Source organism: Tauraco erythrolophus, chromosome 9, assembly GCF_009769465.1.
Source record: "Tauraco erythrolophus isolate bTauEry1 chromosome 9, bTauEry1.pri, whole genome shotgun sequence".
NCBI lineage: Eukaryota > Metazoa > Chordata > Aves > Musophagiformes > Musophagidae > Tauraco > Tauraco erythrolophus.
The window spans coordinates 36,298,171-36,317,276 of NC_141473.1; the positions used below are offsets into that span (position 1 = coordinate 36,298,171).

Below are 19,106 nucleotides of genomic sequence, written 5' to 3' on the forward strand. Positions count from 1 at the left end.
TTATGTAAATAACAATTTTTTGTTTCCCACCTATTTAAATGTTTATTTAATGTACTAAAATACTTGAAAACAAAAAGAGCTTTACAATAATGCTAACTCCAATTATTTTTGTATCAAATAATGGTGTGCTCCTGTAAATTTCAGTTGCTCAGTTTAGTAAATAATTTTAAGCAAACAATTGCAAATGAAACGTGTACATAAAGCCTTTTCTATTATAAGAAAAGGTATGCTTCTACAGATTATAATCTTCACCACAACACAACTACTTCATTACCGCAGGGCATCCACCCAGGAAGTCCTAACTCCAGTCAGGTTCATCAGTTTAGAAAAGTCACAAGATAATTCACAGAGCTCCAATATATAGTTACGTGTGTTTGTATACACATAGAAACATAGGCATAGGTATAAGATATACATATATGTACACAAACATATACTTTTTCTGATTCATTTTAGTAGTGTGGTATTTTAGATTTTAAAAAGGCACAGAGCTCCCCTTTCTACTTCTCAAAGAATGTGTATACAACTGAAAAATTAAATACGAAAAAATCTTTTTTAAAGACCTACGCAATTTACTAACTGCTTTCAGTTTTTACAAGTGGCATATTACTGGTATTTTTCCATATCTATGATATCATCTGTATATAAAATAAATCTCTCTTCAAGGTACAGTAGCACACACTTCAGTATTATTTTAAACTTTGAAATCTTTTATATAATCCTAAAAACATATGAAAATACATTTACATGAATCTACTCATAGTTGGTCTAACTCAGATCAACTGTATTCTTCTTTCAGCAATGTAACTGAGAGAAGGGATTAATCAACTTTTATTAATATATTATTGCAGTAGATGAATATTACTTAAGTGTTGCATTGCTTAAGCTTTGCTGTACATGAATAGTTAAGACTAAGGAAAAAAACAAGATTTGGATCACGTATAAATCAAGAAGCTTCAAATGACATTTCTGCAGGAAATTGGAAGTTTGTCCTCTTCTGTGCAAGATACTTTAGTAGATAACCTCCAGAGTTCTCTTCTAATGTCTTTTATTCCTTGATTCTATTCTGCTATTTTGCCATTTTGTACATGCTACACTACGTGTTAATAAAGTTCATCTGACATCCTGTTTCCTTATTAAAGATCTCTTCCAACTGTAGAAAGTGCAGTAGCAGCAGAGGCTTCAGATCTGAAGCTACAATGTTAGGAAAGAAGTGAAGCTGCATATTTGCTTTCTCCATGTTATCAGTAAATTACCTCCTCAGAACTGGGCCTTTGCAAAAAAGTATGAGTTTATTTTTTCCTGTTTATTTTTGCTAGTGTTAAACTACGGAAGTTTCACTGAAATCAAATAAAAGCTACAACTAAAGCAGTGAAAAACATGGTCCCTTAGCTCGTGTTTTTGTACTCACAAAAACTGCTTTCTCCAACAGCTTTACAATAACATCCTATTTTTTGCTGCTTTTCATGAATTAAAAGTAGTTTCTGATGGCACAAGGTTTACATTAGAAGGCAAATTCTGTTCTAACACTGTGGTATCTCACTGTTTCTCACTATGTTTGAAAAGACTTAACATGTTCTTAGATTCTAAAGGAAGGATTAAGAAACTAGAAAAAAATTTCTAGTCTGCAAAATTTCAGATTTTTAGAGAATTTCTTGCACACTCCACATTTGAAATGTGCTCTTCTCAACTCCATTCAGAGAGAGAGCCATGCAACATTTCCCTGAATACCCTGAATGTCTGTACATGACAGTGGAACAACAGTATATAATAGGAAAGTGAACTACAACTCTTCTCCCTCTTAACCAGCAGCAACTGATTTGTGTCAATTATTCAGCTAAAAAGTTATTCCCTTTTGTCTACTCAAGTCAGCCTGAATGATATTTAGTCCTCTCACAGAACTTCCTGAGCAGTCTCAGAAGTCTTTATCTATCTCAAGTCACTCCAGTCCAATTTCTGTAAGAAGTTGAATTGTGGGGCATCTCTGTATATATTATGGCATATTTTGCTGTTCGCAATACTAAAAATGGCATCTTCTCCAGATTCTACTGCAGATTGAGCTACAGGTGTCCATGTTTACCACTCTCAATTTTGCAGTTGAAACTGCACAAGGGAGTTACAGAAAGCCTTACCTGAGAAAAACATTTAAGTCATTCCACTCACTATCACTCCATTAGTAAACAGCAAGTAAGAAATTTCTAGTAGAGAAACAACAAACTGGACATCAGACAAAACAATCTCAAAGTCTAATGACTTACTACCCACTATCTGGAATGCATTTACCTTGAAAAAACTAATTTAATTTAAAGTGGTGATGAGATCACAAGAGTCAAAATGCACTTCTGACAAATTGTATTTTAAGAAGGTATTTGAAAGGGCAGAGTGCGGAGACATCATTGCACTGAGAACACAACAGCGAAGGGTCTCTGTTATCTGCATACAATACATGAAGAAAATGATTATTTATACTTGAGGAGGGATGAGAAAAAGAAATGAACAAGGAAATGTTTTTATGAAAACATGAAACATCACTTCACAAAAGAGGAGCTAATATTATAAGGAGTTAACCATAGCAATGTTATAAACATGACAGACCAAAACTCAGACAATACAGAAGGCTAGAGAGAAGGTTCATTAGATGAAACGATTGTAGTTTGGGCAAGGACACTGAGGACAGAAAAGCAGCAAAGGGGTCTACCATTCAAGCTCTTCAAGAAGACAACAGAAAGGAAAAAACACAGGTCCTGAGAATTTTCTACACATAAATACACTTTTGATGCTTTTCTTACCTTGTACTAGTCCTTGCAGAAGTTTACATAACTCTTGGACTAAAAGATCTAACTCTTCTCTTACTGGTTTTCTAACACATAATAATGTAAAATACTTAGCAACTGCAATTAACATGTCATTGCAATTACATGCCACCATCAGGAGAAGAAAACGTACATACAAAAGAAGGAAATGCTGACATTTCAGATTTTCCATCTATATACAAAAGCTTTATTCATGTAATTTCGAATAAAGGGTACTAAAATAACACAGAAGAATCAACATTAGAAAAGGAACATCACAAACTATGTTTTCAGCCTAACTGTATCAGGAAAGAGACACTGAAGAGTCAGTTTACGAGGGCACAGTTGAGGATAAAACTTAAGATTTACCAACATAAACAAAATTACAAGCATATCAAAACTAGTTTCCTGGAAATTCATGCATCAAATGCAATAGAACATTTCAATTTACTTCTATGAATCTAAAAACTTCACATCATCAGGATAAATGGATGACAGTATTTTTTAAACTGTATGTCAGTGGATTATAAAGATTAATACCCACATTCTTCCTTGCATAAATTAACTATCCAAAACTGACAGGCTGAAACTGAGTCTCTGTTCTTAGGAGATATAAAAATCTATGAACAATCTTTATCGTCACTTACAATGCTTCATAATTGCAATGACGTTTTTTATACCATTCATTAACCCTTGTTTTCCTTTATAAGGAACAGACCATCACTTAAACTGGCTATTTGCAATGAGACCTCTTTTTCACTTGTAAATACCTGATTTCATCTCTTTGTCTTCTGTAGTGCTAGTTTTCCTTTGAGCACAGTATCACACACAAATAAATAGAAAGAATAAACCACAATTCAAAAAAAAAGCTCATTTCATGAAGACAGGTGAATCTGAAAAGGAGATACCAATACACTTTGAAAAATAATGGCATTATTAGCACATACAACAAATGTCATATTAGCACTGTAAAAAAAAAAAAAAATACAAAAAACAACCAACCAAAACCCAACAACGAACAACTCCAACCTTTCAAATGCTCACAATTCACCTTTTTTGATCTGCCACAGAATTCTACTTCTCTCAGTGCTCCATCACAGAGGTACGTGTATCACAACAGGAGAGACAATTTTCCTGTATGCATACGTTTTGTTTCAGCAAACCCACAAGTGGCTTACAAAGAGTCACAAAGATATTTTCCTATGGAGCTCAGTTCCTTCCCATCCTCTCAGCTGTAGGTCCCTTATTCAGCTTATTTTAAGGAGAGAAACATAATATTCTTGATTCAAGAAACAGTGACTAATTCACTTGCCTCTGAGCTCTGTGCAAAATTTTTGCAGTGACATTACTGGGAGATACACTGTACCTTAAAAACATCCATAGCAGAAATGCAGCTGAAAGTACTGAATTTGCCCTCCAAACCATCAGTAACCCCAGACTAACTCACATTAATAACATCATTTGATAGAACAACTTGCCATCCAAGGCTCAGGTGACACTGTGTGAAAAGGAGATACAGAACATAAACTGCAAAATAGATATTTCCAACTCTTAACAGGTTTGGAAAGTACATTTTGTATCTGGTAGAAAAATCTGACCTATCAATCAGAGATGCAATTTAAAATAGAATTTTAAGTAGGTGGTTCTGTCGTATGATTTAGAATTCCAAATCACCAGAATTACTAAGGAAGGTGTGTTTACTGCATTTACAAGAAAAGTGTACTATATTTTTGAATATGATTTTAACACAACAGGCCTAATCACTTCCCTTGCCAACCTGGAAGATGCAGTCAGGGATGCAAACTCATCCATTCAACTCAAATGTGACTATCTGACATTCTGAGACAGCACAGTATCAATTTTGAATGAAGTATGTTATTTAAAAAACATTTTTCCCCATATGCCCGAGTTGGCATGTGCTGTAGAATATTATTTTCTGTAAAAAAAACATAGATCCATTATAAATCCATTCTTGTATTTACTTCATCTCAAACATGACACAACACACATTATCTTTCCTAATTACCAAGTAATTTCCAACAAAGTTAGATACCATCTTCTATTACACATTTCACTTTTCTATTTAGACAGAGCAATATAACAATGTTTTACTTCCTCAGAAGATGGTAACAGTGCTAATACACCAAGGAGTAGACTGAGAATGGCTTGCACCATTCCTTATAATTAGTCTTAATAATTACTTCTTTGTACCAGAGCTAATTAAAAAAAAAAGTTCCCTAAGCAAGTAGATGACACTGCCACAGGGAAACATCTACTCAGCAGATGACTTGAGAATAAGCATGACACTTAAGTTAAACAAATTAAAATAACGTGCCAAAAAGTTCTACCAAAATTTACAGAAGATGCTGTACACTGAGCAAATATATGACTGTTTCCTTTTTTGGACCTCGTGATATGTGGACCTACAGATCAGTGCTACTCAAGTTACAGTTTCTGCTTTTACTTACCATGAAATATTGCCAATCATTCAGCTGTGCTCAACCAAAGAATATAAAATACATCAAAAAGCCAAGAATGTACTCTGAAGAGAGGAGCTGCCCAATGACATTCCCCCCCCGCCCCCCAGTTATTATTGGAACGTCTAACTCTATTCTTCAAGACAAGGAAATTTTGATAAAATATCTGAAATGTGCCATTTAAATGAATCACAGTTGTGTAGTTAAAAAGAAACGTTTAGCTCACTGAATTTGAAAGAAGAATTTTAAAACTCATGAGATTTCATAGTACGTTAAAGAGATTCATGTATTCAACTCATCAGCAATTGACTTGCTCCTTCCTTTTATTAACATCTCAAACAATACCTGCAGAAATTTCAGGGAAGATTTGCAACCTCCTAGACCCTATAAGCAATAGGAAGGTTCATAATCAGCTTCCCTTAAAGGTTAACTTACACAGGGAAAAAAACTAATCCTCTGCTTATGTTTTCCTCACCAAGATGCTGAAATACATGTAGGACAGTAGCTCAATGAATAACCAACTTGTACTATTTGTAGTAAATTCTTCTACATTCAGAGCTGTATCGCTTGCTAGCTATACCAACTGACCACTGTAAAGCAAGGAGAACACTCACGCTCTGAGAAGTCCGTATTGAGCACTGGCAGACCCAGAAAGGGCCTGAACAGGCATTTCTGCTTGCAGCTTTTGGACTGTAATACCCACATCCTGATTGCAAGAAAAAAACACCACTCAGTGATGGCAACTCCAGTCTTGCAGCTTCCAGTAACCATTGTATGGTGATATTTTTGAAGATACACAAATAAGCTTTAGAGCAATGAATATCCAACGTAAGTCCTCCTTTAGACAAGAGTAATGAGCAAAGAATAATTTGGGAAAATAAACATAGCTCTGACTTCACTTACAACGGTTTCGAATTACTGACATCTGCAGAACCATTCATGGTTTATATTGCTGCATAAGCCAAACAATCCTAACAAATGGATTAGCACAAAGGACATGCCCTGAGAAAAACAGGCAACCACAGAGGTGGGCTGGCCATAAAGAAATACGGAAGTTAAACCACGTGTAATGAAGGTGAGAAGTTTTTCCTTCCTGTCCATGTTACACTAACTTCAGAAAAGTTAAAAACAGAGAATTGGGATCTTGAAACTGCAGTAAGTAAAACTGTTTTCTATAGAACCACAAAACATTTTGGGTTGAAGGGACCTTAAAGATTGTCTAGTTCCAACCCCCCGGGCCATGGGCAGGGACACTTTCCACTAGATCACAATGCTCAGAGCCTCATCCAGCCTGGCCTTGAACACCTCCACGGATGACGCACCCACAACTTCTCTGGGCAACCTGTTCCAGTGCCTCATCATCCTCAGAGAGAAGAATTTCTTCCTTGGATCTAATTTAAATTCACCCTCTTTCAGTTTAAAGCCATTGTCCCTTGTCCTATCACTAAACACCCTTGCAAAAAGCCTCTCCGTTTTTCTTGTAGGCCCCCTTTAGGTACTGGAAGGCTGCTAGAAGATCATCCCAGAGCAACCTCTTCTCCAGGCTGAACAACCCCAACTTTCTCAGCCTGTCTTCACAGCAGAGGTGCTCCAGCCCTTCGATTAGCTTCGTGGTCCTTCTCTGGACCCGCTCCAACAGCTCCATGTCCTTCTTGTGTTGGGGGCCCCAGAGCTGAAAGCAGTATTCCAGGTGGGATCTCACGAGAGCAGAGCAGAGGAGCAGAATCACCTCCCTTGACCTGCTGGCCACGCTCCTTTGGATGCAGCCCAGGATACCGTTGGCTTTCTGGGCTGCCAGTGCACACTGCTGGCTCATGTTGAGCTTCTCATCCACCAGCACTCCCAAGTCCTTCTCCTCAGGGCTGCTCTCAATCCATTCTCCACCCAGCTTGAGATTTGTGCTTGAGATTGCCCCAACCCATGTGCAGGACTTCACACTTGGTCTTGTTGAACTTCCTGAGGTTCTCACAGGCCCACCTCTCCAGTCTCTTGAGGTCCCTCTGGATGGCATCCCTTCCCTCCAGCATGTCGATCACACCATGCAGTGTGGTGTCACCTGCAAACTTGCTGAGGGTGCACTTGATCCCACTCTCTATGTTGCCAACAAAGATGTTAAATAGCAGTGGCCCCAATACTGACCCCTGAGGAACACCACTCGTCACTGGTCTCCACTTGGACATTGAACTGTTCACTGCAACTCTCTGAGTGCAAGCATCCAGCCAATTCCTTATCCAATGAGTGGTCCATCCATCAAAACCATGTCTCTCCAATTTAGAGACAAGGATGTTGTGCAGGACAGTGTCAAATGCTTTGGATAAGTCCAGGTACATGATGTCAGTTGCTCTTTTATTATTCACCAACACTGGAACCTCATCATAGAAGGCCACCAAACTAGGCAGGCAGGATTTGCCCTTAGTGAAGCCTTGCTGGTTGTCACCAATCACCTCTTTTTTCCCATGTGCCTTAGCGTAGTTGCCAGGAGGATCTGCTCCATGATCTTGCCAGGCACAGAGGTGAGACTGACTGGCCTGTAGATCCCCAGGTCTTCCTTCTTCCCTTTTTAAAAACAGGGGCTATGTTTCCCCTTTTCCAGTCAGTGGGAACTTCACCAGACTGTCACGATTTCTCAATAATGATGGACAGTGGCTTAGCAATTTCATTTGTCGATTTGCTCAGGACCAGTGGATGCATCTCATCAGGTCCCATAGTTCTTGTGTTTAAACGTGGAAGATACTCACTGATTTAATAAATACATTTTACTGCCATCAAAGGTTTCTTCAGTGAAGAGATTTATAAGTACATTTTGTTTGACAAGTATTTTTAACTCTGAAAATTCTGGAAATGCCACAGTGCATTCCACAGCAGTTGGAACACAGGATATCTGAGAATCTCCTGTTTTATGTATATGCACACTGATATGCACTTCTTTTTCTAGAAGGAGACTTTCCACAGCTGCAGAGAAGACTTTGAAACTTAGAGCTAACTGAACGTGTGAGGATGGATCAATGTACCTACTCTAACATACCCGTTCTGCTTCATGCACCTAGTTCGCTCAAGCAACTTCTATCCAGCTCTACACCGCAAAGCAGAAACCTCTACTGTGCAGGGACATTTTAAACACAAGCAACAGCTTCACAAAACCTTACACAATCTAACCTTCCATTGTTTTCCTGTTGAAATGTTACAAAAAGTTTACAAAGCATATAAAAGAATAATCAGATTCTGAAAATTATCATACCTGATACAGCAAGAAAATCATCAATACTTGTTATATCATCCACAGCTTCAGTAAGAATATGGATGTGATTCTCCCATGTACTCCTATACATCTCCATATTGTTTTTCACAACTTGACTTTTTGGTCTGGCAGCAAGAGCTAATGCAGCATTAATAACCTGTACCGAAAATAAAAACAAAACCCAACATCTAAATAATTATTTCTTCAGAAATAAAATTTAATGTTTTACTCAAAATCGCAGAGTAGCATTTCTGTTCTCTAAGCTAAAGTATTGCTCAGCTTTTGTTTCTGTTCTCAGCAGGAACGTCAGTCAGATGTTGCTTAGCCTAATTCCCACTTTAGCTTCATAAATTTAGAAGCTAATGGAATAGGAAAGTAAAAATACCAACATTTTCTTTTTAGTTGGAGAATCCATACTATTTCAGTTTGCAAGATGCTAAAAAAGAAAGTTGTTATTTACACACACTTAAGGCACACATGTATCAGTACAGCATACATCACTTCAGTTTAAAGAGCTTAAACTCTTTTTTAACTGTTATCACAGAGCTCATTATGGAGTATCTTCACTGAAAGAGACATTCTCACCCTCTGTCATGTAAAAGTGGAAGGTTTTACCAGGACAATTGCTATCTCTTTTTAGATCAGTGGCATGGGACATAACACGTACCGCATCTATATAAAAGCAGTAGACTGGTATTTCTAAATCAGTTAGGCCTAAAAACATTAACTACGTTCACATGAAGAGGGCAGATTCCATCTCTCCCAGGAAAGACTAATTAAAGATGGATATACTGGATCCTACAGTGATTACTTCTATAGATACCCGTTCAATAAGTTAATTAGCTAGAGAGGTTTTTTCCTAACATGGCTTTTTGTTGATGTTATAGCTATAAACATTATTTAAATGAAACAAAACATATCATCCCAGGCAGAAGCTGGACACTAACCTTTTTTCCCCTGCCCAATATTGCTTATTTACCAACGGGAGAATGTTTTTAAAATGACAAAACACCAGATAAAGCAAAAAAAGGTAAGAATAAAAACAATATACCAAACCAATCCTCAGTGCTGACACTATACATTCAACAAAATGTTCTTGTATATAATGCCACTGTAATCAAGTCATTGCACCAAAGAATAAAAACTACGAAATTCCTCATCCTGAGCCCATCTGATGTGTCTCTACAATAGTATTAATTCGCTTGACCCTGTTGTTCTGGATCATAAGCTAAATTTGTAATTAGTTTTGTTTGGTTGGCATTTTTACACATCACATGAATTTACACAGTTGGTGAAATCTAAATAATGAGAAACTTACTAATATGTGTGCTCTGATAATGAAGGAACATACACAATTAGGCTTTCACAACAACACTGCTGGGATTGAGTCTTTTTACTAATGATTTTGATAAGGAAGAATAGACTACGTGCTTATTACTTTACCAGGCAGCTGGAGAAGGATGAGAGTGTGCAACTACAATGAAAAGGATAAGATTTCTTCACCAACACGACAAGTGATTTAAAAAAAAAACAGAATTCTGTCCTATAAGTAGAAATATAAAAGCATCTTATTCTCCAGCAAGAAAAAAAGATGTCAAGAGGCAAAACAAATTTAGAATTGGAACAAAGTGGACAGGTAGCAGCAAAAATACATCTCCGTTTACAGTGCATCAGTGAATAACTGCAAGTCCATCATGCCAAGTGGTTGCAAAATAATAAAATAATAAGGTACTCTTTGAGAAAGCAACAGTCTGAGAAGCAAAAACAGAAGAAATACCTGAAAAAACATGAGACAAGTGTTTCGCTCTACTTCTGCACTATTAAATTTTTTAAACACCCTATCCACTTTGGGGCACCATACTTCTAGAAAGACACAAAGAGTTCCTCTCCCACTGAAGAAAGAACAGCATCAATGTCATCATCATAGATATAAAACACACTAGACTGTGAGAAAAGACTGAAGAAACAAGAAGCCAGTCCGGTGAAGGAGAGAGCCTGAAGAGAAGCAGAGAGTAGCTGCAAAGATGAAATTAATAAACTACTCTATGTGCATCGCGAAAAGAAAAATCTTTAAACTGCAGAAAGGGAAAAATTCAAGAAACAACTCAACAAAAAAAACCCACAAACACCTCAACCAAATAAACACTAACTCAACTTTTTGCAGGCAAAAAGCTCTCCATTTACCTTAAATTCTCTAACACATGAAAACAGTAATTTGCTTAAGATTAAAATATCAAGCGCCCTAATTGCTGAACTGAGGAAGACTACATTATTAGCATGTCATCTGTTGCACAAAATAGCACCAACAGGCAACATTACACCAACATACCACAATGATTATACTACATATTTTCATAAAACAGGAATGGAATTGTCATACAGGTGTTACTCAATTTTAAACAATGATATAAAAAATATATTTTAACACTGTTTATTAGTTGTCTGAATGCAACTAATCGGGAGCCCCACTACCTCAGAATTACTATTGAATTAGTCACAATCTACACTGCGGAACGTTCCTGTTTTGACAAAATATCTGCAAAGTTATGCAGAAAAACACAAAGCACACTGAATAAAGCTGAAGTTGCCATCCTCCCCGTTTTCCAGATTACTAACACCCAAATTATCTAGTTCATCAGACTTTCAGCTTTTTTGTCAATGAACTCTGCCTTCATATATACAGCACAGCAACATGCAGCTACCTTAAAGAACATATTATCAAACTACTCATATTTGGAAAAGAATTAAAAATTTTAGTAAAGAGTCAAATTAAAAAATCAAGTTAATTCTGATTAAAGGCAAAAACTGCATACTATAGGAAAAAGTGCTGAACAGTTGAGCAATTACAGTTTGAAAGTCCTGAGTCTGATTTGTCTTTTTTTTAAAGCTGCACAGCTAGTTGTTTTAAAAACACCTGATGATGATAATAATAACAAAACCAATAACAATAATAATAAAATCACTTGATCTGTACCTCAGATAATATGGAATAATCTTCAAAATAATGAAAAGAAAATAAATCTAAAGCTCCTCAAAATCCACCACTGCCAGCTATGGTTTCAGCAGTTTGTCTCTGAAATGATTTTTTTAAAAAAATAAACTTCACGAGCCATACAGCATACACATAATGAAGTCTAAAGGCTCAAAAGAAGTCTGATTTCATGCAGTGTCCTTAAAACAAAGCCACTGACTTTTAAAACAGTGCATGTTACAAGTGGGTGACAGAACACTGCTCTAGCGAGGCTCAGCAAGGACTCAGAACTGACTACTCTTCTTCCTTTCCTGGTTATCACTCAGTTTGTGCTAAACACAGTTTTGCCCATAGTTTTCAGACATCCTTTTAATATAGCCCATTCATTTCATGTTATACAATTTTATTTTATCCATACTCCAGATCTACAAAATTTGCAGCAAAAGTATTTATCAGCTGTATCACCTGGCAGCAGATCTGTCTTGATGGCATATGATCCTACCCATAAAAGCAGGCACACTATTTCAGTCTCTCATGTGAAAAACACGACCCCAATTCCCAACTCTCTTTTTTTTTTTTTTTTTTTTTAAATGCAATTGCCAGGAAACATATACATTTAAAATACTGAATGTGCAGAAGGTGCCTTATATTTTAGTTTATAAATACTATTTTGTCCTCCAATAAAACACAGGAGAGTATCATAGTAACTTCCAGGGATATTAGAAGAGAAGCTCTCCCAAATGAATGTTGAGTGCAGCTTGGAGCACTGATAAAAATCACGCATCGTTTCTAACATCTGAAGAATGTCAGCACAGCAATGCTGACATAGATGAAAAGGTTGATCATTTATACCTCATCAGAATATAGACATTAAAAATGAGTCACCAAGGACTTTGAAGACCTATTCAAAGACACCAGCAAAGGTGCCTATCTCCTAGGCATCAGCAAACTACCACAATAAACCTTGTGCCTACGCTCCCACATGCACTGTTCATTTGCAGCACCACTTCGGAAATGCAGGGTCTCTTCCTGCAGACATTTTTTTATGCTAGGATAGCCAACGGCTTCTGCCTTCTTAAATAAGTCAACAGACGACTCAAGCTGCTGAAGGTTTAAATTTCCATTTAGATACCCTGCTTTCACTGAAGGCTCTGTAAGTATACGTTTTTTTGAGTTTGTTTTTTTTGGTGTTTTTTTTTTGTTTCTTTGGGTTTGTTTTTTTTTTTGTTTTTGTTTTGTTTTTACAAAGAGTTAAAATAGAGAATTTCAGATCTTTTTAGGGTTCATTTTTATAAAGATAAGCATGCAGCATTTTCATCTTTTATAATATTACCTTTGGCACTAAACACAGACTTTGAATAAATACTTCGAAGTAGGCAATAACACACTATGCTAAAGCCAGTCTGAACTGGCTTCCGATTTCACCAGTAATACAAACTACTTTATTAAAACAAATGCTTAAAATTCAAAAGATGCAAACGTAAGCAGTTTTTGAACTGGGATTTAGATCATCTTTTCAATTTCGTTATCACACTCCTTAGGATCTGTGTTTGATGGAGTCTATTGATTAAGGTTTCTATTAGATTGAAGGTGCTTCAGCACTAGGGTAGAATGGAGGTTTTTATTTGCTAAAACAATTTTATTCCTAATCTGGCTATTCCAAGTGACTGGGTAAAACTAATTCAAAAAACCCACGCATGCACAAATGAACACACAAATTGAAGTAGAAAGGGGCCTGCACTAATACCCTTTCTCTTTCCTTTATCCCCTTTAAAACAGACTGAGCTTTCAGCTCCTAAACACTATTCTCCCAGATGCAGACTAGAGGCACAAGGTCTTCTCGTTAATGCCTAATTTTAACTCCCAGACATCGAAAACGAGGAAGAAAACAGTGACTCAAGACTTGCACACAGACCATGTTTCTAACGCAATTCTACATGCGGTACTTCTAGAGTACTGCTTCTCGTGACAGTACGTATCGCATCCTTTAGCTCCTCAAACAAACTTCGGTGGAACAAAAGCAACCCCACCAAGCCTGAGCTCAGTGCCCCAACCTCCGGTAGAGAGAAATGCTGCCTGTGATGTTCCTTCTACATGAAGTGTAGAATATGCAAACAGAAAATTAAGTGTAATAATAGTGTACTTTCATGTATCTTTTAAAATAACAATAGCAGTTCAACCATTTTAGGAATTAGTAGAAAACTGTTTCCTTTGACCTTGAGACAAGACTCGCTATTTGTTTTTCCAAGGTACAAGCCATACTGATAAGCATTTGCACTTATGTAATTCATCCTGCTCTATCTTCAGCTTTATTTTCATCAGCCAGAACACATTACACAATAAGAAAAAAAAATAAATCTCAGTAAACATGCAAAACAAGAATTCGTAAAGCAAGCAACATTCTTAATGTTGGGTGCTTATAACTACTCCAAAATTATACCCAGAAAAGGTACTGTGTAACAACAACAGGACAACGTCCATGTACACAAATAAATGGGAGGGAATTAAAAAGCAGAGGAGGAGAAGCAGCAAAGAACAACAAAACCAGCATCCCCAATAAAATATATTCCAAGTTACCTTCCACTTTGTAAAAAAGGAAGGAACAGTTCAAATGGCACACTGATCTTGGAAAAAGTCATAGACTTCGCAAGATACCTTAATAGACAAGCATATGCTGGTACATGAGCAATGAGAACGTCATCTTCACCATTCTGGTCAGCCTATTACTCTTAATCCCTTACGTCACAGATTCGTTATAGGCAAGATTGTGATAGAAAGGACTAGTAGTACTGGTGGCATACATAAACTGTAGTATACAGGTGAGGGGATATACGACAATTTTCAAATTCATAAAAGGTAGCTGCTAAGTAGGAGAAATAAAACTGCAATCTCTGCCACGAATAGGTCAGGAAGTATTGGACAGAACTGCAGCAAGAGAGAAGGTCGATTAAGTTTTTTGTGGGTTTTTTTTAGTGTTTGTTTTTTTCTTAAATATAATCCCCAACTGAAGGGACCGTTAATATGCACAAAAACAGACTGCTTGCAGGTACTCTAAATTCTTCATCACTGGAGGTACTTAAGAGCAAGGTAGTTACAACATCTGCCAGGAATATTTTAAATCTATAAATCATGGAACAGTTGATCCTCTATTGGTGGAAGAAAGAGGAGAGGGAAAGTGGACTACACATGACATCAACATGACATCAAACCAGAGCTACAATGAAACAGTTTCCTAACTCAACAACAAACATTTGCTACAGTACAGGAGAGAAGCAGAAGTTCTAATACTGCCAGGAAGAAAACGCATCAAGGCTGGCTTCAAACGGGCATCATCTACACACTGCGGGACATTTTCAAAACAGAATGATTAATTTGTAGTTAGTATTTTTTTTTTCAATACTAACAGTAAACATTTAAAACATTATAAAATAAATAAATACTTGTCATTAGTAGTTCAGCCTCAAAACTGAGTACTTTTTGGAAAGCATGATTCAAGCAACCAGCACCTATTTCTATACAATTCGTGACTTTTTTTTTTTTAAGATGTCAAACACACCCAAAACACTATTCATTGCCAATCCCTGCAGGCCAGCACTTTTACAATAAAGACTTTGAGCTTCTGCCAGGTGGAGATCCAGTCCAATTTTTGTTTCTAGGATGTGAATTGCATAGCTCTGCAGCAGGTAGGAAGAAATACTACTTGGCTAACACAGAAGGAGCAGATCTGTTCTGCCTTTGTTGCTCTGATCTCAGCACTGCTTCCTCAACCATACTGCGAGACTGTCAAACTTGCAAACAGTTTTCAGAAAGAGTATAACTGGGGTGCTTTCTCTCACATTGCTGGTAAGAAATATGCACAGGAGTCCTCACAAAGCCAGGCTGTGCAGCACGCAAACTTCTGCATGATTTGCAAGTGTTAGGTCCCCTCCTTCATACACCTAGCAGTCTATACAACATGAGCTAGCAACAAATCGTTCAGAGCACTGGCTATACAACTATACCAGTGTCTGCTGCTCAACGGCTCCAGGAGATCGTCTACAAAGTCCATTTCTGTTTGGCTCTACATCATCTCCCCCAACACTCTCTCAAAGGTAAGAGATTTGCAAGAGTTGCAACTTCACTATTTCATTCCGATATCACGCTTCATCCAATTTCACAGGAACAGTTTTCTCAGCTAGGGGCTCAAAATTTTGCCTCAATAATACTTACATCACATTGGTCCTGTTTCCATTCACCAGACTAACTGAACATTTTAGGTTTTAAAATGCGTCAATCAAGACTGAAATAGTATACAAGTAATTTCCAACTTTTCTGTTCAAGCCTCCAATAAGATACTACCTGAAACTCAAACCCTACTTCTGGCTGAATACAATAAAATCTTTTTCTTCCTACACTTTCTTCTTTGTTTTCATAGATTTACCAGGGGATTACCTCTGCCAAAAATAACAATGAGATTATGTAAAAAGCTCTTTCAGTATCAGAAGAACCATAAAATTTTTATCATGCCAAAAGCAGTAAAGATGCAAACTGCTTCGGAAGATCATCAAAACTGTTACAGAATGTAGTCAACTTCATTAAATGAGTGAATTTAGAAATCCAGATGACTCCAGGTATCTCTAGAAACAAAGTCTATTTAATCCTGAATTAAATATTTCATGTGACAATGTTCTTTATGGTTCCCAAGGTAGATTGTTCTAATGCTCAATATCCTATTAAGAAAAGACTTAATCCCACTATAATGGATTTTATAATAAATAAACATGGCTTCCACAAGTCTGATGCTACCTACATTCCATAAAACAATTCAGATTGATATTAGTGAAATTAAAATCCTATCATAGCTAAGTTCCAGAGCAGAGTATAGATTATGTGTCTTTGTTTTGCCTGGGAACCATGTGAAGGTGACAGACGTAAGGGTTAGTTAGGCTGCTAGAGCTTGGCTAGCTCAGGTATCCTGTTAGCTTTGTTCTATCTGGAACTGCCCTGATAGCAAAGATTCATTAAATTAGGAGCAGCGATCATGAAAAGCTCTTTTGTATAGGCTAATTAACAGTTCCAAAGTCTCTGTTGGACACTTCCAGTATGACTGAAAAAGGGAGCATTCACCATTCTGTTATTCATGCTGTAGATGCCTATCCACCTCAGATCCAACAGGAACAAAGACAGCAAGTGAGAGCACTTCTGCTCATCCTAATAGTGCAATGCAATGCCGTTCAATAAGACCCATCTCATGTTATTTTTTTGAATCATTTTTTTTACTTGATTTTAGAAAAAAAAATCAAATCAGCAAGAAGCTTTGGTTTTTATTGAGAAATTACATGATGTATGTGTTTAAAATCTTTTTAAATACTTGAACATCACTAATAGTTTGATGTTAAGAACAAAACATAACTAGAAATTAAAAAAAAAAAAGTGAACAAAAAACCAAAACTTGCAATGTGTATGATTTAGACCATTTTGAGAATATTCCAGTCTAAGAAACTTGAAGCGATATATTATCACACAAGTAAAATGGAGTTTTAAACCATCTTTTCCTGTAAAAAGAAGAAAAATAAAGAAAACCCACCACAACTCAACACATACTTCCTATGAGGGCACTCACATTCTTACAAACACGCAAGCTTCATGGAGCTTAGCGTTTCCACCTCACCCCAATTATATTTTATGGCATAAATTTATCATTATCTGAATTGACCTCAAAAAACAATGAGAATTAAACTAACCTGGAGTCACTGTTTCAGCACTGCTTCCTGGTCTAAAACAGGGTTATAATTTGTTGCTCGCCAGTTACATATAGCCTTACTCTATCTTATTACATCGTATTTAGGCCATTATAATTCCATCATTATCTATCATCACTTCTTCCCCAAACGTTGTCCCAAATGTTGTATTTCTGTACTACGAATGTCATAGTTCAGGTAAACATTACCAGAAAGTTGTTATTCCTCCTGCTCTACTGCTTATGCGTATCGCTAGGAACTAAATAGTTTTCAAATATCTTCTTGCACTTCTGAGCACAAGTTAGCTGAGGACACCATTTATTATTACTACTTGTACTGCAGTAACATACATATGTCCTCATCAAATACAGGATAAACCACACTCCACACACTCCAATAAATGAAAGGCAGTCTTAAGAAGTTAACAGAACAATAACAGAAGTTTACACAAATTGAGGGAAGCTTGAGGATAGGGCGAAATGATGACAGTAAGATGATAATCCTGCACATCATCTACTAAATTAGCTTCTGAACAGCTGATGACTACATAAAAATATAGATAAGCTAAAATGAGATGAGATATACACAGTAGATGTAGCTGGAAAGATGTAGTAGATGGAAAAAAAAAAACACAACCAAAACAAAAACAACAACAACAACAAAAAAACAAACACCAAAAACAAACTCCAACACACCTGGACAGCATTCAGGGGGTAGCCTCAGACTATGAGACTATTTCAGAAATAACAAATTGGAGGCCAACAGTCATCTACCGTGTCACACAAGGGAGGGAAGCAATGTTCACTGAGATGGTGCCTTGTGGCAAGGATGAGTCATTCAGCTTAAGGTCAGGCAAAAGGAGACAAGAGAAGAGTAAGTAGTGCATAGCAAGGTTGGAGTAACATTGCAAGAGAGTCTTTTTATCAATGTTTTAATTAAATAAAACACGGAAAGACGTAAGGGCTAAGTTCTGATATGGCAGTGACTACAGCAGAAGAGAAGCAAAAATTTCTTAGAAATAAAATATAAGGATATGATGAATATTGAAAACTTTTAGTCTCTCTAAGCAAACTAAGCAAAAGCCTTAATTAATTGCTTGGCTTCTTGTTTGGTGATTATCTTTTTTTGCAGTTACATTCATCTGCACCTACAGCAGACGAATTTCCAACAAAATTAAGTGGGCAGATTCATCAACTTGACACAGTAGCAACAGAGCCAAATCCAGTCAAGTATTTCTCAAACATGCTGGAGAAATTTACCTCCAAGGAAAGACAGGTCAATTCTGCCCTAGCATAAACTAATACAGTGAAGTTGAAGGAGCTGAAATTGAAAGAGCTCATCCCAGGATAACACAGTTTAGCAATTTAATCAAAACAGGAAGATGTATAGCTTTGGGAATAAATATTCTCAAACCATTTTGTTCATCTGGGAGATCAGTAATACCTTGAAAGTCCACACTAAACTACGGTCTAAGAGTAACCATGTATGATTTCAAGTGATGGGGGAGAGAGCGTATTTAAACCCTCTCATTTATAACTGAATTCTCAGGCATCCATTTCGTTTATCTCACTTTTGTCAACATTTGTAACCAGCCTTTCAATCATGTACATGTTTCTATGCCACTGATATTTTTACAATCCTACCTCTGTAGGACGTTGCTACAAAAGTGAACGTGTCAAGAGTTTATCTGATGAACTAAAAAGCAAAAGTTGGTAAAGCATTATCATGCTGCCTTTAAGAATTATCCTACCATAATTGTGTTTTCTGTATGCAGTAGCTGCTCCAATTACATGCAATGACATCTCAAGAGCAGCTACGACATCAAAACCAAGAACTTCAGAAACTTGTTTTTGAAACGACAGCCCTTTCTATTTAGAACTGAATTCATACTTTTCAAAAGAAGATCTT

General features: G+C 36.8%; 1 protein-coding gene across 5 annotated transcripts in view; it reads right to left on the reverse strand.

Annotated features, from left to right (window-relative positions):
* CTNNA3 (catenin alpha 3) overlaps nt 1–19,106 on the reverse strand; it is a 520,316-nt gene that overhangs the window by 150,304 nt on the left and 350,906 nt on the right. For all 5 annotated transcript variants that reach the window (XM_086616261.1, XM_086616260.1, XM_086616263.1 and 2 more), the window contains one exon: nt 8,508–8,664. In XM_086616261.1, the coding sequence (XP_086472387.1) occupies nt 8,508–8,664 (157 nt within the window). The remainder of the gene's footprint in view (nt 1–8,507; nt 8,665–19,106) is intronic.